This window comes from Megascapheus bottae, chromosome 5 (assembly GCF_031878675.1).
Source record: "Megascapheus bottae isolate mThoBot1 chromosome 5, mThoBot2.hap1, whole genome shotgun sequence".
Lineage (NCBI taxonomy): Eukaryota > Metazoa > Chordata > Mammalia > Rodentia > Geomyidae > Megascapheus > Megascapheus bottae.
This window is the reverse complement of record NC_143513.1, coordinates 31,078,646-31,106,320: the sequence shown is the minus strand read 5'-3', so window position 1 is coordinate 31,106,320 and position 27,675 is coordinate 31,078,646. Positions and strand designations below refer to the sequence as shown.

The 27,675-nt window shown below is 36.0% G+C and overlaps 2 protein-coding genes across 3 annotated transcripts in view; one reads left to right on the top strand and one right to left on the bottom strand.

Annotated features, from left to right (window-relative positions):
• Window positions 1–24,495, top strand: part of Rundc3b (RUN domain containing 3B) — a 111,744-nt gene extending 87,249 nt beyond the window's left edge. Inside the window, exon 11 of the mRNA XM_090332863.1 lies at window positions 23,831–24,495. Within this exon, the coding sequence (XP_090188989.1) occupies window positions 23,831–23,913 (83 nt within the window). The 3' untranslated portion in view covers window positions 23,914–24,495. The remainder of the gene's footprint in view (window positions 1–23,830) is intronic.
• On the bottom strand, window positions 100–27,648 carry Slc25a40 (solute carrier family 25 member 40). Of its 2 annotated transcripts, XM_090332866.1 has the most exons (12): window positions 27,322–27,648; window positions 21,355–21,427; window positions 19,345–19,465; window positions 16,985–17,044; window positions 15,516–15,622; window positions 14,360–14,427; window positions 12,235–12,359; window positions 11,396–11,569; window positions 5,814–5,923; window positions 5,039–5,120; window positions 1,273–1,353; window positions 100–948 (listed from the first exon to the last, which is right to left on the bottom strand). In XM_090332866.1, the coding sequence occupies exons 3-12, from the start codon at window positions 19,439–19,441 to the stop codon at window positions 833–835; spliced, it is 1,020 nt and encodes a 339-aa protein (XP_090188992.1). In that variant the 5' UTR covers window positions 19,442–19,465; window positions 21,355–21,427; window positions 27,322–27,648; the 3' UTR covers window positions 100–832. The 2 variants fall into 2 exon arrangements, with proteins under 2 accessions (XP_090188992.1, XP_090188993.1); XM_090332867.1 differs by lacking the exon at window positions 11,396–11,569.
• Between the last annotated feature and the right edge of the window lie 27 nt (window positions 27,649–27,675).

Genomic DNA, 27,675 nt, shown 5'->3' with positions numbered 1-27,675 from the left:
TTTCCTGTATTTCATATACTATTATCAGATGTAAAATTTTTCGTTTGTAAGGTTAAACGTGTAAACAGTATTAATTCTGTTAGAGAAATTCATAGAAATGACCTAATGAAATCCATAAACAATGATACTTAGATTACAAGTTGGTTTAAAAACCAGAAGCCATTCCTGTGCCGTTTGCTTTTAACTAGTTTAAAGCAATGTGGATTTTAGTGTGAGTGGACATTCACTTGTCAGTAAAACTTATTTTTTATAGAACAGCAGATAAAGGAGGTTAGTCATCAAAAATGATAAGATCTACACCATACAAAGTATTATATTTTAGTTCATTCGCCACATCTTTACTCAGAGAAATATTCATTAATCTATGTGAGACCTTACAATAGTAACAATGGGCAGTAGTGGTAATGCACTGAATTAAAGAAATCAATAGGAAATATTTGGCAAATGTGAACAGTATCTACATACATGATTTTAATGCATAATACTTGAATATTCTTCTATACATCATTCAGGAAACCATTGAAAAAGTAATATATGGTGACATACATGTTACATTGAAATGTGTAACAGAATTCTCAAAAGACTATTTTCAATCCTAATGAACAATTTTCTTTAAGAAAGTGCTAAGGTGGTTGTGATTTCTGGATTACCTTTCTAAAAAATCTCTAAAACTAAAAAAATATTTTTAAATTAAGCTTATGATGTGGAGGTAGATTATAAATTATTACTGAATTAAGCTATAGGGAAGAAAAACATAAGAGGACAACAGGGACACCACCCCTGTGTAGGAGTCTGTCCTCTCTAGCTATCTCTGACACTCCAGGTTTCTGTGTCACTCCAGTTGCTGCCTTCGTACATTCTGCCTCTGGAAGAAAGCCTTTCCAAACTCATATGTACTAATCATGATAGCACATGCAGGAGCAATTTTAATTAAGCGTGGAATCAGACCTGAAAAAGAACAGAAAACCAGCAAATATAACCTGATTTTTAAAACTATATCTGATTTGCTTTATTGATAATGATCTAATGAAATGATCTAGCAACATTTTTATCTTAAACGGAGAGCAAAAACAAGATCAAGTTGTTTAATTTCCAACTGCTATGAGAAATTTAGTGTATCATTAATCAGTCTACTGCTATGTAACATTTCTGATAATTTATAGCAAAAATATTTAGCAGAAAAACTAATAGGATGTTAAGATAATTTTAGAAAATGATCTATTTTAAATGAATCATTATAGTTTAATAATTTAGTAAAGCAAGTATTTTTACCTGTAAATAATCCAGAAATCCCATTTTTTGCAACAATGTTCTTCATTATAACCCAAGTTGACATATTCAAAGGCACAGGAACTAAATATTCAAAGAAAAATGCTATTTTAAATCCTAATGCACTAATTTCCAGTACAGATAAAGGAAAGCATGTATGCAAATACCACACTGAACCCCATTCAACTATATATAATACAAATAATAATAGAACACTAGCTATCTATAATTATTTCTAATCGAGTAATACATCAAAATTTAAATGAAACACCAAAATTTCTGACTATAAAAAGAAATTAGGAATGATTTAAGAAGCTAACCTATCAATTCAAATACTATAACTGAAAACATAACTACAGTAACCAAAAAAGGGACATATTTTAAACCAATTATAAAATATTTATAAAGGAACATTCTAAAGAAAGTTGATAACAAGAACTTTATACTACAAGTAGGCAACTTTTATTTTGTTTCATATACCTAATACTAAAGGTAATAAAAAAACTTCTTACTTTGTAAAGAAATATGTTTTATTACTAAGCATTCCAATACCAAAAAGTACAGAAAGAAAATATTGACCATACAGGTATATTAGAGCATAACCACTGTAACTTTCAGATATAACTGAAGCCTCCTGTGTACATCCCCCCATCTTGTTTCCTTTTCTCCTCAGAGATGACCACTCTATCTTTTCATATTTTTGTTTAAATTGAACTTCTGAATGTATCAACAATGTATATCCTTGCCCTGCACTTAAACTTCCTATGTTTATTCATCAACAAATTGCAGGAGTAAATGCAGAGTGTAACTTTTTTATTGTTATTCTAAATATGATGTACAGAAGTGTTATAGTTACGTAAGTCAGGTAAAGAGTACATGTCACATGGAATTCTATGCTGCCATCAGAAAGAATGACAACACCCCATTTCTAAGGAAATGGAAAGAGTTGGAAAAGTCATATTAAGTAAAGTAATCCAGACCCAAAGGAACATAGGCTCAACGGTTTCCCTCATTTATAATAATTGGTATATGCCTAGGACTCTCCTAACAGAGGATTACAATAGCACAAAACCTAGATACCTAAGGCTGTAAGAGATGAAGCTAAATGAAAGGATCTCCAGGATATGGAAACAAGAGCTTTATCTTGTGTGAGTTGTTCTTAATGTACTATGTTATTTCTCTTCTCTTTTGTTGCCCTTTAGTTAATCTCATATTGTTATAGTGTCTGTCTTTGTTACCTGGTATATTGTATATACTTTTATTTGTTTATTTGAAATAGGAAAGGGAAGGGGGGAAAACAAGATGATTTGGAGGGGGTTGGGGCAGGAAAATAGAGACAAAAACATGAGAAGGGATATCAATGTGTGAGAAGCAATGCAGCTTCTATCTGATGAATATGACTGTTATCCCTCTATACATTATAATAAAAAAAGAGTACATGTCACTCCTTCCCTTCTTCTTAAGTTTTTCCACCCCAACCTCATCCACAGGTTGTATTTAGTTCATTTTCAACACACTATTTGGTGAGTAGCATTGCTGCATTTGTTTACCTTCTGTCCCTCCATTTTTTGCCTCTCTTTACCCTCCCAAAGATATATAAACAAAGCAAGATAAAAAGAAAAAAAACAGCAACAAACAAAACAATCTCATTTCCATTTCCTTGAGTTCATTTTGATAAACATCGTTTTGAGTGATCAGAGGTATATAGGCATTGTGCATTTATGTTCTACCAAGAATATCCTTATTTGGTCAGAATGGAAGATTTTTAAGTAAATATATTTGCCAAATATAATTTTTTGCCAGTCTTGGGGCTTGAACTAAGGGCCTGGGCACTGTCCCTGAGCCTCTTTGTGCCCAAGCTGGCTTTGAACCATGATCTTCATATCTCAGCCTCCTGAGTAGCTGTGATACAGGCATGAGCTACAGGTGCCTGGCATAACTATAACAATATTAGTTTTGCCTCAGAAATGGTTTTAAAATATTTTAAAATTAACTATTAGTTATTATTTTTAAATATTGACTATGATTGGAGAAACATGGACACTTATCTCTGGAAAAGAGGTGGATTTACACCAAGAGCACCTTTTACTGTGAAGCCAGCTAGACCTAGTGGTGCTTGGCAGTAATCTCAGTGGATCCTGAATTTGAAGTCAGCCTTGGTTACAAAGTTAAAGGCCAGCTTATAACAAAGTTGCAGTGTTTTCCAGATAAATGATGCACTCATCGCTAGATTTAGTAAATGAATGTACTAGGAGTGATACCCACCAAGGATTATACATTCTGAAAAGCAGGTTAGTAACTCCAATGACTGTTTACCTTGGTAAGTGTGATTCTAGATAAATAGTGGATCCAGTTTTAGTATTCCTAATAATCTACCTGAAAAGATTCTTATTTTTCTCCCACCATACTACCACTACCACCATCACAATGACTACCAACACAAAAAGTCACAATTTTCATGAGCCAATTATGACAAATTACACCAAACAAAATATTTTTGCTGTGTCAAACAGCTTGCTTAGCAAGAGAAAAAAAACAATTCTGATTACAAGAAGATTGATATAAAATTAATTGGAATGACAAAAGGAACATGGCATTGAGCAGCTATAAAGCTCATACCTGAAACCTGATACAAGAAAGCTCTGATTATCTCACTGGTTTTCATTAGAAGAAGCTAAGTATTTGAAAGATTAAAGACAAGGTTGTCAGCAATATCTATCAGATTGACCAAAGGCCATGGTCAAATTTTCTAAATTACATTTATTTTACTCTTTGTAAAAGACTATCATCGGTAAGAATGAATTATTTACATATAATAGTCTATCAGAATTTAATATAACAATTTTGTAATGGATCATTTCTCATGGGCTAGAGATATATAGATATAGCTATGTAATTTTTTTTTGAAATTAGAGTCTTACCACATAGTCCAGGCTGGCCATGAGATAGTCAAGATTTACCACAAATTCTCAATTCTTCTGAGTGCTGGGATTACAGGCATATACCAATATTGCCAGCTTGGCTATACTTTTTAAAGAGAATAAATGAGGATATGGGAGAACCAGATAGAATAGAATGTACTTTTGTTATAGAAGTTACTGGTTACCAAGTTTAGAAAAAGATGAATGATCAGGTGGAAAATACTTATAAACATGTAAAGGAAGCTCAACACTAATCAGATAAAAAGTGTATACCTAAAATGCTTGCTTACAAAAAATATGCCAAGAGCTGGGTGCTGGTGGCTCATGCCTGTAGTGCAGGCTATTCAGGAGGCTGTGTTCTAAGCATCCCAATTTGAAGCCAGCCCAGGCTGGAAAGTCAATATAAGATGCTTACTAACCACCAAAAAGTTGTGCTATTGCTCAAGGGATAGAGCACTAGCTTTGAACAAAAAAGTTCAGGGAACGTGCTCAGGCCCTAAGTTCAAGTCCCAGGATATGCAAAGGAAAGAAAAAGAAAGTACAAGAGAGGGGAGAAAGAAAGAGGGTGGAGATGGGAAAGAGAGAAAGGGGAAAGAGGAGAAAGAGGGAGAAGGAAGGAAAAAAGAAAAAGGAAGAAAGAAAAGAAAACAAGTCTTGATGTCTTATTTTGTTTAGATTTATAACATTTTGATTCTGGATATTTCACTGCACTAATACATGGTTTTCAGATTCATTAGAAACTAATATATAAGAGAAACACTCTGATATAAGAGAAACATGCTGGTTGTTCTTACTTTAGGTATCTCTGACTTAACGTAGTAAGAAAAAGAAAAATGCTTTAAACTTACTTTTATGACTTTCTGAAGTCCAAAGTTGTGTCTGTTTTTGTGTTTTCACCACATCAAATGGTAAAGTTACAACAGCTGCAAACTATTAGAAGGTAAAACTGATTAATGTAAATCTACTTAATTTTTGCTAAAGTATTTTAAAATTCAAATTAGTATTATTTAACAAGAATTATAATGAAAATCATAATAAACTTAAGTTTCAGTCGCATTCACATACATTTAAAGAAAAGTTAAGGATTACTAAAAGAAATCCTTACAAAAGATTTAGATATGTCCTACATTTTCCTTACACCAAAAAACCTTTAGAACACAGTCTGAGGATATGGCTCCCTTACTTGCTGAGATCATATAGCTAGCTCCTCGTGGCAAAGCCTCAGATTTCTCGATTTCCAAAGTAGTACTAGTTTCTGAAGCTCCTGTGAATTCCATTACTCCTGCACTTCATGTGAGGCTCTAACACATTATTTTAATGCAGAAATTCACCAGTATGTAGCAAATATTTAAATATTTCCAGCGAATGTCTTAAGAATGGAATTTTAAATAATCATGATTGTAACGGTAGTCATCTAATGAATCCAGAAGTTATAAGAATGTATGTAAAATAAAAACATAAACACAAGACAGATTGTAAATTATTTGAATGATTTAAGGGTTTATATTAAGTTTTAAAGCAATACAACAGAAAAAGTGCTGTCAGTATATATGAATTTCTATACCATATTTTACTATGTAATTCCCATTTGCTGGAATATTAACAACAAAAGAATAAACTTACAGAACCAGACAATGCCCCTGAAGTAAAGCTGATCATAAATGTTGGTTCATATAAACCCGATTTCTCACATAACCACTTCTTTAAAATTTCATAGTTATACCAGTACATTGCTATAAAAACAGAGAATGAAATGAGCAGATATTTAGAAATAAAGCATAAACTATAAAGAAAATATCTGTGAAGCTATAAATCAAAAGAAAAGAAAAATTATAACCTTGGTACATGTTGCTTTCTGCTTAAACTGCATAGGATTTTAAAATGTGGGGATGGAAATTCTCAGTAATATTTAAGCAGTCTTATAAAAAATCAAAACACCACCAAAAACCCTTAATATATTAACAAGATAGGACAATAATTTAAAAACTAGACAAGGACAAAAGGAAGAAAGAAAAAGTATATGCCAATCAATTGATGAGTACAAGTATAAAAACTCCTTTAAGGAAAAAGGATAAAAAGTAGAAGTAAAAAGTGTTTTCATAAAAAATCATTCTTACTGTTGTATTATCCCACACATGCAAATATAATAAAACATTACCTCCCACGCTGAAAAAATTATAGGATAAATGAATGATGATGAAAAAATCATTTGATTAAAAATCCATCATTTCCATTTAAAGCAAATAAAAAATTTAAAAACCTAGATAAGAGGGAACATCTTTAATTGATACAGTTTGAATCAAAGCCTGTAATAAAAAATAATTAGCAATATTGAAACAACAGAACTATTTCATTTACAGTGAGCAAAATAAAATGCAAGGACAATTGATGTTTATATAATATATAAGTGGAAACCCAAGTGGTGTTTAAACAAACAAGAATTTGTAACAGAACCTTAAAGGTAGCTGGGTATAAACTAAAAGGTAAAAATTTTACTAGCTACAAAATTTTACAAAACGTAACTTTAATAGTAGAGTTACAATAGCTATGTGGCACAAGGCCAAATAAAATAGCTCTCAAAATTTTCAGGGAATGGCATACCTATAAGATATCTACAGGGACCAGGAGTTTGTCCTAGTGGCAAAGAGCTTGCCTAGCATGCACGAAGACCCAGGTTTGATTCCTTGATGCCATATACATAGAAAAAGTCTGAAGTAGTGCTGTCACTCAAGTGGTAGTGTTCTAGCCCTGAGAAGGCCCACGGAGAGTGGCCAGGACCTGAGTTTAAGGGTTAGGACTAGCCACACACAAAAAAAAGAATTTATAAAGATATCTACAAAGCATTCATACACACTTCTTGAGGACAAAGTTAAATCTTTTTTTAAAACTTAAAAGATTAATAACAAACATATGCCATTCCTATAAATGAAAAATGAGGCAACATTAATATTTTTATAGTGCAACAGTAATTTAGGAGAGGTATGCGTACATACTTTGGCAAATTAACCACTGAAACAAATGCAGAAAACTATGAAAATGTGATCTGGGAGATGACATTACATATCTCAACAGCAACTCTAGATACTCAATAAAGGATGCTGAGATCAAATGCTACCCTGGGCTATCCAGACTAAATATCTATTTCAATCAATTAACAGTAACTAATGGCTAATGAAACAGTGCCCAATCATCCAATCTTACTAGTAATCAGAAAAATGTAAACTAACATTAAATACTACTTTCAATTTCTGAGCTCTTAAAGGTGTGAAACTGCAAGATATGTGATATACTGCTGTTTGATCTACAGATCTATATAATTAGAAGAGTTCAGTTTCCTAACAAAATGTATATATGTACATATGAAATGTGTATATGGTATTTGTATGAACCATCAAATTCAATAGGGAAAATGATTGCATAGAAACATGAAAAAGCTATATATTTTATAACACTATTGTTTCCTTACAAGTAAGATTTAAAGTGAATAAAAACATATAAAAACAAGAAAGAGGGCCAGGAGTTTGGCCTAGCGGTAGAATGCTGCCTAGCATGCACAAAGGCCTGGATTCCATTCCTCAGTACCACATACATAGGGGAAAAAAAGCCAGAAGTGGTGCTGAGGTTCAAGTTGTAGAGCTCTAGCCTTGAGAAAGTGCAAGGACAGTGCTCAGGCCCTGAGTTTAAGCCCAGGACTGGCAAAAAAAAAATAAACAAGGAAGGAAAAAAAAAAAGAAAGAAAAAACAAGGAAGAATCTTAGGAAGACTTTGAGTTAAGAAAGATTCTTGTCTTCAGTTTTTGATGACACTGGATTTGAACTCAGTGCCTGGCACTTTCTAGGAAGGAAAGTACTTTGACTGCTTGAGCCACACTGTCAGCTCTTTTGGCTTGAGCTACATTTTAAATAGGGAATAGCACTTTTGCCTGAATAAACTTAGACCATCACCTTCCTACTTATGCTTTCTCACTACAGCAAGAATGAAGATGAATACCAGTCTGCCCAGTTATAGGCTGGGATGAGAATCTTCTGATACTCCTGATCTCTACTTACCTCCAAGCAGCTAGGATTATAGGACTGAAAATCTAGCAACCTGGACAAGAGCAAATTTTTTAAGGCTCCTTAACAGACAAAACCAAACAATACACTGTTTAGCAATAATGCACTGAGAAACACTTTTCCCTCATTTTTGATTTTCAGGGTCAGGAATCAAACACAAGATTTATGCATTTTAGGCAAGACCTCTACCACTGAGTTAGTTACGCTCAAAGAAAAAAAAATTTTTTTAATCAACTACATTCCCAGCTGAGGGATAACATTTGGGGGGAAAAAAAAGTCAGATAAATGACAAAATCCAGTAAACTGGCTACTATTGACATGACAGTAAAAGCACATAGTTGTGGCATCATGAGACATCATCCAATCTGCAAAAAATAGTTTTATGTTCGAAGAGTTAAACCTTTTTCTTATGTAAAACATGTTTTCATATTATTTGTTATGCATAAACTTTATAGATTAGAATGATGATGCTTATCAGTATGAATGTTAAAATGTGCTTGTGACTTTAGTTAAGTATAACTATGTCACAGTATATGTAGTTACTTAATCTCAATAAAGAAATCTTTGGGGAAAAAATGGCCATATTCAAGCCCATATAGTAAAGTAGCAGCTCACAGGTGTTCAATTTAGTAGTATACTTCATAGATTATATCTAAGCTTTTTAAAATTAAATACCTGATTTTAAAAAAATAAACAATTAGCATAAGAATGGATGGGTATGAATTTAACATATCCAAACAACTTAATTGGACATACCTATTTCTTTTATAATCCACATTTGCAGCACACTAATTTAATGGGAAAATTTATTTTTAATAATTAAAAATAAATCTTACAAGTCAAGACCTAAGGAATAAAAGGCGCATGGTATCCTTAATATCTGGCTATTAAATCTAAAGAGTACAAGAGTGAGGACTCAATAACTGCATACCCAAAGCTATGGACATGGTAATGGAAATATAAACATAACTATATAGACATAAAAACCTATGACTCTATAGACATAATGTTTTATTTCTTAAATTAATATGTTTCTATGACATACAAACCCTTAGCCTAATTTTGATTAAGTTCTAAATACTAAGTCCCAGTGATTGTATATAGAGATTCCCTCCTTGAACACTTGTTTGTTAAACTTGTCATTTAAAATATGATGTAAAAATCAACATTAATAAATTCTTTAAAAAAAAAGAAAAGAATTTGCAAAAAATACATATGTTCTTTTTCTTATGAGAACCAAAAAAAGATAAACTTGAAGGATTAAACTTATAAAATTATATCTGTAAAAAAATAAATCTTAAGTGGATTTTATAATGTTTAGATCTATAATATCTTATTTACCTTAATGATTATGACTTATTTAGAACAATGTTAAATAATATAATATATAATATGTTAGAATAATTATTCTAACAATGTTAGAATAATGTTTATATTTTCTGAATGGGAATATCCATCAATGTTTTAAATGGAAAGGAATTCTAGGCCTGAATAAGAAACTGCTCATTCAGCCTCTTCAACAAGTTGTGCTGGCAGAACTGGTTAAGCACCTGCAGAAAACTAAAGCTGGATCCTTCTTTGTCACCTTGCACTAGAATTAACTCCAAATGGATCAAAGACCTGGAGGTAAAAGCTGACACACTGAAAACTTTACAGGAAGGAATAGGAGATACCCTAGGCCTCCTTGGCACAGGTCGAAACTTTCTTAATAAGGACCAAGAATCACAACAAATCAGAGAAAGGCTGGATAAGTGGGACTGCATTAAACTGCAGAGCTTTTGTATGGCAAAGGACATAGCTAGTAAACTAATCAGGAAGCCTACAGAGTGGGAGAAGATCTTCACCAACCAAACAATGGACAAAGGCCTCATATCTAAAATATATCAACAACTCAAAAAATTGAATCACTCCAAAACTAACCTCCAAAGTAACAACCATCCCATTAAAAAATGGGCCAAAGACTTAAAGAGAGTCTTCTCTGAAGAAGAAACAAAAATGGCCTATAGACACATGAAGAAATGCTCAACATCACTGCTCATAAAAGAAATGCAAATCAAAACAACTCTAAGATTCCACCTCACTCCAGTTAGAATGGCCAGGATCAGGAAAACGAATAATAACAGATGCTGGAGGGGATGTGGCCAGGAGGGATCACTACTACACTGTTGGTGGGAGTGCAAACTCGTTCAACCACTATGGAAAGCAGTGTGGCAGTGCCTCAAAAGGCTAAACATAGAACTCCCCTATGACCCAGCAATTCCACTACTTGGCATTTACCCAACCATCCAGAAACAAGGACATACTAAACCCACTAGCACAACAATGTTCATTGCAGCACTATTCACCATAGCAAAGATATGGAACCAACCTAGATGTCCCTCAGTTGATGAGTGGATCAACAAGTTGTGGTATTTGTACACAATGGAATTCTATGCTGCTGTCAGAAAGAATGACATTGCCCCATTTGTTAGGAAATGGAAAGACTTAGAAAAAATCATATTAAGTGAAGTAAGCCAGACTCAAAGGAACTTAGGCTCAATGGTTTCCCTCATTTGTCATAATCAGTAGAAACCTTGGGCTCTACTAGCAGAGATTTGCAATAGAGCAAAATCTTGATACATAAGGCCATATAATGTGAAGCTAATTGAAAGGACCTCCAGGATATTGAAACAAAAGCCATATAATGAATGATTGTTGTCCTTAATGTACTATGTTATCTCTCATCTCCTTTGCTGTCCCTTGGTTATCTCATATTGGTATAGTATCTCACTTTGTTATCTGATATATTGAATTTATTTGTATTTGGGTATTTGAAATTTGATAGGGAAGGGGGGAAAACCAAGACGGGTGGGGGGAGGGAAATGGGTACCAAGACATGTGAAAGGGTATCAATGTATGTGAATTAATGCACCTTCTATCTGGCAAATATCATGTAACCCTTTTACTAATTACAATAAAAAATAAGTAAATAAATAAAAATAAATAAAAAAAACTGCTCATTTAGTGAAAGACTGCAGAAAGCTCAACAGTGAACTAGAAATGTGTGGTCAGATCATAAAATAACCTACCTTTAACCATAAAGGTAAAAATAATATGTAGGGTAGATAAAGATACTTCAAATTTATTAAATACTAATAAGACAAATCCTACCTGAGAAAGGCACATCTCTAAGAACAGTAGGAGCCCAGCCTTTCCAGAGTGAAACCCAACCGTCTTCAGATACTTTTTGACTGATAAATTGGTGTAGTTCCTTGTAAGAAAACTTCTTGGACTGCATCTTGGTTCTAATCAATTCTAATGGACTTATCACAGTTACTGCACCAACTAATACAAATAAAACAAGACAAAAACCCAAACTATGTAGTATGCAAATATACATGCAAAAATATCTAATATGTTTTATGATATTTAACTTTTGATCCTGAAATGTCTGTAAACTTGATACCAAACATCTACTCCACTGATATAGGTATTTTTACCTTGATAAACATTTCTATTTTCATATGCCATTTTCTGGTTTCAACACTTTCAAGGCAGACAATGTTATAGTTGACCATATTATTATCACCAATTCTGGCTAATACCCCCCAAATAAAATCACGAAGGAAAACATTATTCTAAATAGAGGCACATCTCATTCTACAAGCCAGGATCCCAAACTTGATAAGGAAAATGAATCTAAGACATTAGCCTAAGTCATATCTAGTTTCAAGTGATTGATTCCTTGGAAACCAGTGCATAAGTCACCATTTTCCATCACTCTAAAACATGTCCAAGATTCAAGGAACATGGGCTAACTGCATCCGGTACTGGTGACAACTACCACTATTATGTGACTTCTATAGTCTAAAAAGTAACAAATTACTACAAAATAGAATGCCAAGTATATTTTACCAGCATTCTGTACATTGTACAAATTCTTTATGAAGGTCAAAATTTAAAGACATTCTAAACAAAAACCAAAATGAAAATAAAAGCTTATTACTTACACCTGGCCACAATTCCAGCAACAATTGGTATTCGAGTTTCATTTTCTCCTAATTTAGATCTCAGAAAAGCAGTTAATTGATCATAACAGGTAAAATAAATAACCGTGGCAGGAACTGCCATCACTCTGTTAGAGAAAAGGAAATTTGTTCAGAATTTTCAAAAGGTCTCAGAGCTCAAAGGCATAGCTCAAGTATTTGCTTAACAATGATGAGACTCTGTGTTGAATCCCCAGTATTGGAGTAACAAGTAGGGAAGAAATAACAATTACTAATAAACTGAAATATTATAGCCAGGTAAAATAACTCAATCCTATAAACTTAGCTACCTGGGACACAGAAATGGGAGATGATGGTTCAAGGCAAGTCAGAATGTGCAAGTATGAAATACTTCAAGGCATTCAAAGGCTAAGCATTGTGTACCTTTTGCCCTACCTATAAGGAAAGCATAATAACTAGGCTCAGTGATACATGCCTATCTTCCCCAAAGAACACAGGGAGGCATGAGAAGGATGATCACACTTCAGACCCGTTATAGAACAAAATAAGAGCCCATCTAAAAAACAGCCAGTGGGCTGGGAGCTTGCCTAGTGGTAGGGTGCTTGCCTAGCATGCACAAAGACCCAGGTTCAATTCCTCGGTACCACATACATAGAAAAGTCAAAAATGGTGCTGTGGCTCAAGTGGTAGAGTGCTAGCCTTGAGGAAATCCCAAGGACAATGGTCAGGCCCTGAGTTCAGACCCCAGGATGGGCAAACAAAAAAAAAAAAATAGCCAGAGCAGGTGGGAGGATAAAGGTGGCTGAATACCCTTGAAATAGATCATCTGCAACTATGAAAATAAAATACAAAAATCTGTTCTGGATGCTATAGGAGGAGGATAAGGATGGCAGAGGGAATGAGACTGTAATACAGTGTGAAAATGTGTGGAGAGGTAACAATGAAATCCTTCCTTTTGTATAATATAAGCTAGTGAACAAAAAGGGCTAGAGGCATCATCCCCTGCAAAGCTCAATATTATAAGCTACAACAAAATAATACATTAAAAAATCTGATCAGGGGTATCAATGTATGTGAAGTAATGCGCCTTCTATCTGGTGAATATAGCTGTAAAAAAATCTGATCCGCCCATGAGTTATTTATATATATTTAATATTATATATATTAATTGGTAAAAAGTTTTAAAAAAAAGATACACTAGGCATTTGCCCTCCAAAATTTCAAATTCTACTCATGAAGATAAATTGAAGATAAATTACAAGGTAACATGACAATAGTAATTGTCATGTAAAGTACACAATCCCGTTATAAATAGGAAAAGATTACTAGGCACCTTTAATAACTTATGACTTTCTAGGTCTGTTTCTGGTCTCCGAGATCTGCCTTTTTTTTTGTTTTTTTTGCCAGTCCTGGGCCATGAGCTCAGGGCCTGAGCACTGTCCTTGGACTTTCTCAAGGCTAGAACTCTACCACTTGAGCCTCAGCACCACTTCTGGCTTTTTCTAAGTATGTGGTACCGAGGAATCGAACCTGGGTCTTCGTGCATGCTAGGCAAGCACTCTACCACTAGGCCAAACTCCCGGCCCCCAGATCTGTTTTCTTGATTAATTTTGATCACAATCATACTGCAATTAAAAAGCTTGTGAACAAATATAAAATTACACAAAGTTTGTGAACAACTATAGAACTATATGGATCACATATCATACATGCTTACTTTCTTTCTGGGAGCCAGAAATGAAATGTTCCATCACAATCTATGTCCAATAAAAGTTGACAAACTCAACTGGATTTACTAAGGCAGAAATTCTGTACACTGTACTGGTAAGTTACTAGAAAACTAATGTGCAATGCCCTGATGACTTTGGAAGGCAAAGTCCCAAAGGCCCATTTCCCATGTGCCTTTTTCCCTTAACCATTTTGCTGCGTATCTTTTAGCTGTCATGAGCCATATCCATGAGCGCAGCCTTCCTTAGGACCTGCGTCCTCCAAGTACATCACCAGGTGAGTTGTGAGACTCACAAAGCAATGCTTCAGGAAGAGCACAAATGTATAAAATTCAAGACTTTGTCTAACCATGCTGATTACAGCCATCACTCAGCAGAAAAAGTATTTAATTTCAACTTACAAAGTAGGAGGAAGACCACTCCACAGAGATTTGATGCCTTCATTTCGAATGATTTTTAAAAAGGCATCCTACAATAGAAAAGTACAGTTATATATACAATAGAAAAGTCAAAATTATCCCTAAACTTGCTATATATGTTATGATAACTGATGATTCTTTTATGAATTTACTTCTAAAATATAGCTTCGTAAAAAAGAGACAAAAAAATTTTTTTTGCCACTCAAACCCAGGTCTTTGTGCATAGCAAGCACTCTACCACTAGGCCAAACTCCCTGCCAAAACAGACAAGTACTGTAAGTAAAATGAACACTTCTAGAAAATATGTCTTACAGAATAATGTCTATATTACTTGGCTCCAGGTTGTACAATTTAGTTCTACTTTATAGTTTTTTTCACCTCTATAAGTTTCTTTCTAATTGGTTTACATTAGATATACAAGGGTAGTTTCATCATGACACTTCTACACATATATACAATGTATCCCAATCATTCTCACTCCTTCCATCACTTTAAAAAAAAATTGTGCTACTACTGAGGCTTGAACTCAGGACTCCCTTCTCAAAAATAACTGAGACAGATAACAAGTACTAGTGACAAGATGCACAGATGGGAGACCTCATCAATTTCTGGTGGGAATAAAATGGTATAGTCATGTTGGAAAATAGGCACTTTCTCTAGAGGGTATATCTAGTTGTATAATATGACCCATCAATCCTAATAGTCAAGAAAAGTTAAATCACATATTTACACAAACCTTTGAGAGTTCACAGCACTATTATTCTTTCATAAACGTGTAAATAATCACCCAAATTTGCATCAACTGATGAATGTAAATATAAACTATGGCAATGTTCATAAGGCAGTATATTATTTGGGACTAAAAAGAAATAAAAAAGAAACGTGATAGATACATGTAAGAACCTAGAAAATTAGCTAACAATGCCTATAGTCGTACCATTTGAGGTATAAAAGGCAGGAGGATGTAAGTGTTAAGTGTGTGTGTGTGTGTGTGTGTGTGTGTGCAGTGTATTTCTAAAGCAAGTTTTATGACTTAATATGATAGATTTCTTTACTTCCTTACAACTGGAAAATCTTTCACATATGGAAGCACAAAAATAGAAAATACACATGCTTCTAAATAATATAACATCCTTACCAATGTTCCCCTGAAGTTTCCTGGTTTCTTGTACCATGCTTTGTTGCCTGCCTCTTCACAGATACATACATGATCCATGAGTCCATTACTGTACATAAAACACTTTCCTGATAAAGGAGTCCAACAGTAAATAACTACTCCACATAATTACTCATTTTATAGACAAAAAAGGACAATGGGAAGACTAGAAAACTATAGAGAGATGAATTACCTTGAAAAAGTAACTTCACTCAGGGTAAAACATATACAAACCCATTTTGCTGTTTGATATGTCAATAGGTTCTAAACTCAACTTTGTGAAAAGTCATGAAGTAAAATTAGTGTGTCAGAACTGTAGTAAAAAATACACAGAAATAAATTATTTTATGTTATTAAAGAGAATGAAGAAAAGGAAGACAAAGGAAGAAAGCCTTGATTTAGGAAGAGAACATGGACGCATATCTCTTTATTTAAAAGTATGCAAGGGAAGTTTAGATGGAAACGAATTTAAGAGAATTGTATTCCTTAATGTAAATAATACTATACTTTGGCTCCTTCTCTGTATCTATGCTGCTCAGTCTAGCCAGTGGTCTGGCCATATTTAATACAGCTTTCACTGACACCAAATTATTTACTGGATCCATTCTTGCTACCAAATTTGTGTTTTCAGTTCAATACACAATTCTGTGAGTATCATAATGTATAAATTTGAATATCCCCTTTTGCTTTTGGTTTTCATTGTTTGATGGAGTAACTGGGGGGGATTTGAACTGGAAAGTTTGAATTCAGGTTGGTAGGCAGGCCCTCCATTGAATAGCCACAGCCCTAGCTCTTTTTTGCATCGGTCATTTTGAGATAGGGTCTTGTTTTTCCTCAAATGTAAGCTCCAACCTTCATCCTCCTATATTTTATGCTTCCTATATGTTCAGTTTCTTCCTCAGAGAGAGTTTTTACAATTGTTTTTTTGTCCAGGCTTGCCTAGAACCTTTATCTTCTGATCTCAACCTCCTGCATAGCTGGAACAATACTGATACCTACTGAATTCAACAACTGGTTGAGATGGGATCTTATAAAATATTTTCTTGAGCAAGCCTCAAACTTCAGTCTTCCATGGATTTAAGTAACTGTTAATTGTCAGAAATGGATAGAATACTTAGAAAAAAAAAGAAGTTAAGATCCTAAGGTGTCTTACAAATATGATTCTGCTCTTACTTGAGAAGTATACAACCATATATTCAGTATATACAACTTTCAGCTTTAATAGGTAGTAAGAACGGTAGATATAGGTATGTGTGTACATATATATATATATATGTATATGCCTATACCTCATCTTTTTAAAATGGTGAATATTTCTGCATTAGATATCCACTTTACTAAATTATCAAAATTGGTATGAGTCAAATAAAAATGACTGTAGACATATAAAATAACTGTAGACACTGCAGATACATAGATCTAAACAGTTTCAGGGTAACTAGCACACATACCTTTGGGGAAGGGGTTGCTCTGGGCTTGGAGTCGAATTTTAACTACATCCAGTGGTGTCACTATGAATATAAAGTCTCAATTAACAACTGATACATTTAAATTGCATGGGAGTTTCCAAGAAAGAATAAAACATATAAATGCATACTCTTCCTCACTGCTCTAGAATGCTCATATGAAACTATGGAAGTAGTCTTGAATATACTTCTCCATTAAGTTATACTACCAGCTCTTCAGTGTAGCATTCTATAATTTATGCCCTAAATTTTGCTTAAAGAGGACAAGTGCAAAGAAATACTTCCCTGACTAGTATAGTCATTCACAACTACAGTTCCACTAGCATTAACAGTAAACTACTTACATTTACTACTTAGAAGAATATTTTCCAAAATCAAGAAATGAAAGTTAAAGTTTATTTTTAAATTTGAGAACACATCTGTATCACAAATAATTACTAACCAATATTAGTCTTTCTAACCTGTTAAATTTACCTATATCAATAAAAGCTATCGGAATTCAAAACTTGGATAAGCTAGTCATACATCATTTTAACATTAAGTTATGTCATTGGGAATAGCATGGCAAATCACATCATTTTCATTTGTATGCTTTATCTAAGTAGGAAAAAGTACCAAATAGTAGTTACAAGGAAACATTTCCTTACCTAAGAAGTCACATTACACAGCCTCAAAATCTGAAGATTTATCATAAAGTAATTTATTCTAATCATTTTTTCTTAATTAAAAAAACTTAACCACCTTAAAATAATTATCTATGTCTAATACCTAATTACCTATGCATTTGGTTACTGATGCCATTTGGCTACATCTATAAGAAACAAAAATACTGGGCATGGTGGCTCACACCTGTAATCCTAGCTACTCAGGAGGCTAAGATCTGAGGATCGTGGTTCAAAACCAGCGTGGGCACTAAAGGCCATAAGGCTCTTATCTCCAATTAACCACTAGAAAACTAGATGTGGCACTGTGGCTCAAGGGGTAGGCGGTAGCCTTGAGCTGAAAAGCTCGGTGACAGTGCCCAGGCCCAGCAGCCAAGCCCCATGACTGCCCCCCCCCCAAAAAAAAGAAAAGAAAAAGAGAGAAAAACAAGCTGAAATTGGTGGCTCATGCCTGTAATCCTAGCTACTCAGAGGCTGAGATATGGAGCGTAGTTGTTGGAAGCCAGCCCAGAAAGAGAAAGATCAGAAAACTCAACCTCCAGTTAACTAATGAAAAGGCAGGCTCCAGGTATGGCTCCAGTGATAGAGCTCTAGTTAGGAGAAAACCACATTGAGTGAGAGTATGGGATACTAATTTCAAGACCCAAAACTGGCAAAACCATTACAACAACAAAAGTGTGATCAAAGGAAATTTTCAGAATTCCCTGGAATACAATGTAAGTTCTGCTTGTTTGGTGGCTACCATAAATTGCCTAAGTTGTTTTAGTCAATATGAAAATCTTCTATCTAATTACTTTTTTTTTGCCAGTCCTGGGCTTGAGCTCAGGGCCTGAGCACTATCCTTGGACTTTCTCAAGGCTAGAGCTCTACCACTTGAGCCTCAGCACCATTTCCGGCTTTTTTCTATGTATGTGGTACCGAGGAATCGAACCCGGGTCTTCATGCATGTTAGGCAAGCACTCTACCACTAGGCCAAACTCCCAGCCCCTCTATTTACTTTTTTATTGTAATTAATAGAAGGGTTACATTATATTCACCAGATAGAAGGTGCATTACTTCACAAACATTGATACCCTTTCTCATGACATGGTCCCCATCTCCCTCTCTCCTTCCCCTAGCTCATCTTGATTTCCCTCTTTCCCTATTTAATTTCAAATAACCAATTAAACACATGTAAAATGTATCAGATAACAAGGTGAAATATTGTAACAATATGAGATAACCAAAGGATAGCAAAAGAGATGAGAGATAACATAGTGCTTATATTAAGGACAACAATCACTCATTATATGGCTTTTGTTTCCTTATCCTGGAGGTCCTCACATTTAGTGTCATACTATTTGGCCTTATGTCTCTATCTAATTACTTTTTATTTGAAGACATAAAATCTGATGTTGGTGGGGATCTCAAAAACTCTCCTTTCAATCTCTGATTTTATGAAAAGTAGCTCATAGAGAAGTACATGCTGTCCTCAAATGTATTCACCCTGAAAATGCCAAAGCAGGGTCTAAATTCAAGGTTCTTCATTTTCCGTGTCCAACCTTCCTTTGATATCATCAGGCACATAAGGAGCATTAGCATCATTTATGATTAGTAGTAACCTAATTTCACAGATAGCCAAACTCTAACAGACACATTAACTCATTCAACGTTATACTGTCTACATTGGTAACATAATTTTACCCATTAGTGATGTCATTATTGCTCCAGTACAAGAGGCTAGCATCTGCTGTAGAGGTGTCACTTTGACTCTCTGTGGTTCTTCAGTTTGAGTAACCATATTTTTAACTAATTAGAGAATAATCTGTTAAAGAAAAGCAAAACATAAAAAAGTTTAACAGCAAATGCCTTCAAAATTGACTGCTAATGTTAAACTTTTAAAAATATTAATGCAAGCCAGGCATCTAGCTACTCAGGAGGCTGAGGTCGAAAGACTGTAGCTTTAAGCCACAAGTAGAGCTATAGCTCAAGTAATAGAGCTCCAGTCTTGAGCAAGGAAGTTCAGGAGTAACACCAACCTTAAACCCTGGGATCAGCATAACACTAGTAACAACATTATACAGAGGCTGGAACCACAACTTAGTGGTAGAGAGTTTGCTTGGCATGTGCAACACCTTGGGATTGAATTCCTAACATTGAAAAAATACCAATTTATAACAGAATACATGTTTTTGAGCATTATTAATATTAAGTATATAAATTCTACATACATAGATACAAGTGTCACTAACAGAATATGTCCTCTGATCTTAAAAGGATCATTGTGTATCAGTTAAACTGTAAGTGCAGCATCATATTTTTTTGTCACAGGTCTTGAACTCTGAGTCTGGGTGCAGCCCCACTTCCTGTTTTCTAGTGGTTAATTGGAGATAAGGGTTTCATGGACTTTAGTGGCCTGGGCTGGCTTTGAGCCTTGGTCTTCAGATCTCAGCCTACCGAGGAACTAGGATTACAAGTGTGAGCCACCATGCGCGGTCAGCATCACATTTTTAAAGGTAGCTAAGAAAGTGTTATAGAAATAGACTCTGACCAAGTGACAGTAAAAGCAGCTCACCAATACAAAGTTACAGAATCTAGAAATTCACGGATAGTGTAACTTTTACGTCATAAACACTACTGAGTTACCTTAATCTAATACGGAATATCATTAAACATCGCACTTCTTTATTCAATACCAAAAACAGTTGCCTAGGTATAAAATAAAACATATAGCTTTAATAAGATGCACCTTTCAAAAATTCTTTTAGAAAAGCAATATATACATATATATGTATATATATTTTTTTAAGTTAGGCAGCATGAATAGTAAAAAAAAAAAAGTCACTTATAAACTTACTAATCAACAATGACCAGGGGCATGGTGGTACACACCTATCCTAGCACCCAGAAAGCAGAGGCAAGAGGATCATGAGTTCTAAGCCAGCCTGTGATACAGAGTCTTGAAAAACAATACAAAATCACAACTGGGCACCTATGTAAATCCTAGCTACTCAGAAGGCTGAGATGTGAGGACTGTGACTCAAAGCCAACTTTGGCAGGAAAGTCCAGTGGACTGTTAGCTCTAATTATCCACCAAAAAGCCAGAAGCAGATCTGTGGCTCAAGTGGTAGAATGCTAGCCTTGAGCAAAAAAGCTCAGGAATGGTGAAGCCTCAGGACTGATACAAGATAAATACACAAATAAATTTGATACAAATAGTCCAAATCCTTTCTAGAAAGGACAGACCAATTAGTACTTCCACTGACAATATATGATTTCCTACTGATCCACTGAGGCAAACTTATTTCTCTTTATTTTTCCTGTAAGCCATTAAAAATTAGATACCATATATCAAGCTTTTTTGTGTTAAATACTTCACCATATTCTCTTGTGTGAATACAGTACAATGAACAAATTTAGCAAAGTTAATTTTGACATAATCTAGTTTTGTCAATTGCATCAGTGTCATAAAGCCATGGTACTTGAGTTTCTGTATTTTTATGAAGAGTAAATTATAATATTCAACATTTGCTATCTTAAAATTGATCTTTTTAAATTTTAAAATTATTTTTAATCTTAAAATATTTAAATTAGCATACAAAGGAGATTTCACTGTGACATTTCCCTACATACAGTTTGTCCCAATCAATCTCCCCTCCTTTCCCAACAAGACCTTAAACACACCTTTGATTTTTTTAGACTTCCCTTACCTACCTCCCTGGTTTAAGTCTTTTCCTCAATTCTTTGTTCCAATATTTCACTGTTTGTAACATCAGTAGCTGAAAACCTGTAGTAAAAAACAAGAACAACTGTCCTAATTTCATGTTGGATAAGGATAATAAATCTAAAGAAAAGGAGAGTATGCAAACTGTAAGACATCAATCAGCAATTGTTTAAGTGTTTTCTGTGAAGTTGGGTTTTGTTTTGTTTTGTTTAGAGATAAAATATCACTCTGGAGCCTCGGCTGACCTCCAATTTGTGATCTTCCTGCCTCAGTTTCCTGAGACTGGGATTGCAGGAATGTTCCCCTACCTCAGCTTTATTAAATGCTTTAAGAAATATGAAGAACACTTCATAAATGCATGCATTAACATTATGAAATCATTTCCATAAACCTTTCATGGTATACAAGTTAGTATATTCATCCTTAAAAATAAACAAGTCTAGAACCAGAACAGTGCTCAATCTTTGCATCATTTATAGTGGAATAATTATATGTGTATTGTTCTACAGAAAATCTCTAGAATATTTACATCTTTCATGTCTTGTTTTGTATACACTTGAGCTGGGATGTAGCTCAGTAACAAAGCACTTGCCTAGCAAGTGCAATGTCCTGGGTTCAATCCCCAGGATCTAAAAGAAAAGAAATGAAAAGACCAGACCAACCCTTTATACCTACTAAACAGCAACTTTACATTTCTCTCCCAACCTAACCCTTTGACAACCAATTTTAATTTTTGCTCTTGTGAGTTTTACTACATTAAATACCTACTATTTGGAATCATATGTCAATCAGTAGGTGTCCTTTTACAACTGGCTTTTTTCATTTGGTATGTTTGCTCAAGGTTTATCAACAGTGTATTGTCGGTCTAAGGATAGGTAAAAATCCATTTGTATATGTATAGATATGAATATTAATTTTAAGGACAAGTAGAGTATTTCCACCTCTTAACAACTGTAAATAATAAATGTGTGAATGTAAACATTTTTGAGGCCTTGACTTCAGTTTTGAGTAAGTACTCAGTGAGAGACTGTGGTATGTATAGTTGTAGTATTTTTAACCCCTTGAGGGACTTCTATACTATTTGCCTTCAGAGCTTTAACACTTTACATTTCCACGAATTGCACACAAGAATTTCAACTTCTTTTGGCTGACAGTTTCAGAGATTTCAGTTCATGGACAATTGGCTATGATGCTTCCCAATGGCCCAAGGTCACGAACTGCTTTTCAGCCTGTGGTATATTACTGGGAGGTGGTGGAACCTTTACAAAGTGGGAAACTGGATTTACTGGAGGCATGCCAGTTGAGGGGATAGCCAGCTGCTTTCTCCATCTCTGGCATGGCCTGGTCACAAGGTAGCTCTTTTGCAACGGGCTACCGCAGTGATGTGATGTGTTGATGTGCTGGCACAGGCCCACAGCAACAGATTCAAATAATCATGAACTGAAACCTCCAGAATTTGGGAGTTAAAAATTAACTTTTTACAAGTTCATAGTCTCAGGTATTTCAGTAACAGAAAGCTGACCAGCAGAGTACTGGTGCCAAAACGGGAGTTTTGACATTGCTGCGACTATGCCTAAAGAAGTGGAAGAACCTTTAGCATAAGTTTGCAGGAAAGGATTTGAAAGACTTGGAGAATCGGCAATAAAATGCCTACAAATGATAGAGGCAGAGCTGAATGGGGATGATTGTGGGACAGTCTCAGAAGATCAAATACTGACAAAAAATGGACAGTTAAGTCTCAGATGGATATATACTGTGATAAATAATCCTATTCAAGGTTTGGAAGTATGTTCAACTTAAAGATGATGGACTAGCTTACCAGGAGAGGAAATTTCAAGGCAACAAATCATTCAGGCAGTGGTTTGGGTATTCTTGGGTATTACTGACTGCTTTTAGTCAGACTTATCATGATGATTAGAAACAAAAAGGAGCAGAGAAGACATTTCAATTCATAGCTTGTCTAGAAAAGGAGCTCCCATAGCATTTTTGCCTAGGAGGGTGCAGTAAATAAAGCTGACAATAGGAATTATGCCTTGCGGTTATCTCAGGAGGTATAACCTAGAGAAGTCAGGGTGGTTAGCAAAGCTTAAAACACTGGAATAGTTGAGCCTATGTTCCTTTGAGTGTTCTGCCAGATATTTTTAATGCTGAGTAAAGTCTGGCATCTAGACATTATTAACATTTTTGTGATTATATTTCTGGAAAGCTTCTAAGAATCAATTAAAATAATAATAAAAACATTAAGAACAATAAAAATAAAAAAAACACTGGAATGGTACCAGGAATACCTAAAATGAAATTGGTACTAAATGATGTATTATATGAATGAAGGAGTCTCTTTAAAAGCTGGACTAGAGGCCAGACTAGAGGACTAGTTTGCTGAAGAGAAGACTGCAGGCAAGACCCCCCCCCACCCCCACTTGCAAGCTCAAAGGCATTAAAAAGTGCACATCTTTTGTTTTACAGCCCAGAGCATCCAGATCACCCAGAAACACGGGAATCAAGTCACTCAAGAAGCTACTGCTGTCATGCTTCCTAAGTACAAGTGACCTAAACACAGCTCACACCATGGCTGACTGGCACCACTGGTGTGATGCTGATTTGCAGACATGCAGAGTTCAAGAGGGGTTGAAGAAGCCTCTGACAAGACTTCAAAGAAAAGCCTTAGGGGCCAGACAGTATATGACATGATTGAATTTCCTGTAAACAGGCCGAGAGAGGATGATAGGTGAGCTGTGAGAGTGAATGCTGCAATGGAGGCCCAAAGACATAAGTGATATCAGTGATACCAGGAGTGTGGGATGCCTGCCAATGAAAGCTGCAGACAGTATACAGTTAACCCAAAAGAGTAGTGATGTGGGCTATAGTGGGCTCATCCAGTGTCCTGGATACACTTCATCCTTTGCAATCCAGATTCGCCATGGTATGCCACAGATGCCAAACATGAAGACTGAGGATTTAGTGTTTGTTTCCACGAGTTTTGGTCTTCATTGGTATGATCCCTCTTCATTTATTTATTCCTTCCTTTTGGAATAGTAATCTTCATCCAATGTCATATGCATCTTAGAAGCATACATAATTTGTTTGTGTCTGTGTTTGTAATTTTCAATACTGGGTTTAAAATTTTTGGAACTCCACATACTATACCATTCAAGCCACATTCCTAGCTGTTTTTAGTTTTTTGATAGTCTCATACTTTTTATCAAGCTGGCCTTAGTAAACTTCTTATCTCTGCCTTCTAATACCTGGCATTACAGGAGTGTGCCAAAATGCTTGGATAGCTTTTTAGAAATAGAGTAACACTAACTTTTCCTAGGCTGATCTCCAATTGTGGTTCTCCTATCTCTGCTTCCCACAAAGGGGGGAATATAGGCATGAACCACTGCACCAAGCTCAACATAATTTGGTTTTAAAACTTTTACAGGTGATCATTGCTCAGTTTTCCTTGAGTCTCAGAGGAAACTGAATTTGGAGTTTTGGGTAATGATGTTACATTTGCAACTTAAAGAAATCCTACAGATGGATTAAATGTATTTTGAACTATGAGTACTGGGAGGCCAGTGTTAGAATACTATGGTTTATGTGCAAGACAGGGATGAAAGACACATGCCTTGCTTGTCTGAGCTTGTTTTAAACTCTTGCCATTAACCTCCTGCCAGTTTTCTGGTTCATTTCCCACCACTATCAGAGGACCTGGAAGAGATTTGGTCCCTCTAGCTTTAAGCATGACAAAAGCTTATCAGGCATCCAGGATGCAACAGAGGCTTCTTAAAGAGAGGCTTCATGAAAAGCTTCTGACAGTAACAAAAAGTTGGGAAGTACACTGAGAATTGAGTGCAGAAAAGTCTAGAACAGAAAGGCTTAGGAATACACCTTAGAGTACTTTACTAGTATATACAAATCCCTGAATTTAATCCTATTTACACAAAAAGTTCAAGGCCCTTATGGATAGAGCCATTACTAAATGAAATTCATTTCTCTTGATTCAAGGCCAAGTGTGCAAGCAACTAGACCATGACTCTGCTCAAAGTTCTCCAGTTTTGTTCAACAGAAGATTTTAAGCAAGTTTCTGACCACAAATAACTCTGCCTCTATTAATTTCTTAACCTTTTATCTGAAGGGTTCTTTACAAGCATATTTTTAATGTCTCCTTTAACATAAATCTTGTTCAGTAAATCCTGAACAAGGCAGGGTACTGTGGTTTCAACTCAGGTCCCCAGTCCTACCCATCCTACCTCCCTGTGCTAAGCAGAAGTACTACCACTTAGGTCACCCAAGACTATAAGCCACAGTAATAGATGTGATTATTAACCTAATAGATATTTTCTTGTATCTGTGGCCACAGACACAAGTCCTTATGGTTAGTAAAAGATCTGGAGTCCAATAATAAACTATATACAATACATACATAAATGCCACCCTTTTTTTGTGTGTGTATGGATCATGGAGCTTGAACTCTGGGGCCTGGGCGCTGTCCCTGAGCTCTTCAGCTCAAGGCTATGGCCCTACTTCTGAGCCACAGCCCCACTTCCCATTTTCTAGTGGAGATAGGAGTCTCTCTCCCCTTCTGTAGTGCCCAAACTGGCTTTGAACCGTGATCCTCAGATCTCAGCCTCCTAAGTAGCTAGGATTATAGGCATGAGCCACAGTGCCCAGCTAAATGCCACTCTTTCATTCCATTCTATATTATCAACTATATTCTATATTGGTGTTATTCAGCCATTTAAACAGTTTTGGTTTTTTTTTTTTTGGTGGGTCATGGGGCTTGAATTTGTCCCAGGCACTGTCCCTGAGCTTTTCAGCTCAAGGCTACTACCCTACCCTTTAGCCAAGCCCCACTTCCCATTTTCTAGAGGTTAACTGGAGATAAGTGCCTCAGGTTCTTTTGTGCCCAGGCTGGCTTTGAACCTTGATCCTCAGATCTCAGCCTCCTGAGTACCTAGGATTTCAGGCATGAGCCACAGCGCCTGGCTAAACATTTTTTTAAGAACATAGAAATCCTGTGCTTTCTGTAGCTTATATTTCAAAAATAGGTACTTTTCCCCAGATACATAATATTAAATGTGTGCTCAAACTACATCTTGCTGCCTCTGGAGATCTGTATACTCCTACCCTTAACTTCATGGCTGGTGTCCATTACCCAATACAATGTCTCTCATACTCCATAAGCCTCTCCTCCCAGACCACTCTCTTGAGTTCGATATCTCCATCTACCAAACCAACAGTTTAATAAACATAGATGCCTTCATAGTTGCTCCCGAATTTTCAACCTAAACCAACCCCAAACAAAACTGTCATTTCTCTTGGCAACCTCAATCTCTATTTTGGCTAATCTCAATCCACTTTGCCTCTGCTTTAATATGCTTAATTACAAAATGGTATATTGACAGTCTCTTGACTTCCCTGAAGTACTACATCAAAAGAGTAACCACTACACAATGAAAGCATATGGCCGGAAGTTAAGAAATGAAAAAAATATACAAAATACTCTAAAAAATACAATTTTTTACAAGGAGAAACACAGCCGGACCAATTTCTGTAAGGCATTTCCCCACGCCTACAACAAAATGCAAACATTCATTAAATCTATTCCTACTAGGATTCCGTGATCACCGACCTTTTTCAAGTGAAAAAAACAAAACAAACCCTGAGGTTTCACTTTTCACTTTATTTTTATTTTTGAAGTAAACTATACACCATAAAGAGTGAGGACACACCTCCTCCTTCCAAAGGGCTCCTAGGGAGGCTGCCATCTGGGTCACAGGGCGTCAGGGCCCGCGGCCCTCCCCATCCGACGTCCCTACCCCGCGGCAGCCTCCACCAGGGCCTCCTCCACCCCGCAGGGTCATCGGGAAAACCTGGCTCTGCAACCCGGAGCGCGAGGGGCCGGGGCTGCCCCAACCCACCGGGGTCGACCTGCAACCTCCGGACCAGCAGCCCGTGAGAAATCAGCATACCTGGTGGAGAGGTGGCTGGAGGACAGGTGGTCCCTGCCAGCCTAGGGGGTGGAGACAGATGACCTTCGTGGTAAGCTGGTTGACCTCTGGGGCGGCGTCCGCCACCTGGGTCCTTATACGTCGGGCAGGGTGACAGGCGGGGGTAGATCCTGGAACTTGTAAGTGGAAGGAGAACTGGACTCTTGAGGTGGTGAAGGCAGCTGCAGGGGCAGGGGCGGAGAGGGGCGTGGCCTGGGCCGGAGGGGCGGGGCGCGAGGTCACGTGAGGCGCGCGGCGCGCGCGGGGCGGGGCCCCGAGGGGCGGGGCCATTGAGTGTGCGGCGCGGTCGCGTGACGCGTTTTCAAATCTTCAACC

Coding starts and splice junctions, on each gene's coding strand:
- Slc25a40 (XM_090332866.1), bottom strand. CDS start 19,441: ATGGTTACTCAAACTGAAGAACCACAGAGAGTCAAAGTGACACCTCTA. Junction 15,623..16,984: donor GAGCAACCCCTTCCCCAAAG/GTATGTGTGCTA, acceptor CTCCTTTATCAG/GAAAGTGTTTTATGTACAGT. Junction 14,428..15,515: donor GAAACTTCAGGGGAACATTG/GTAAGGATGTTA, acceptor TTTCTATTGTAG/GATGCCTTTTTAAAAATCAT.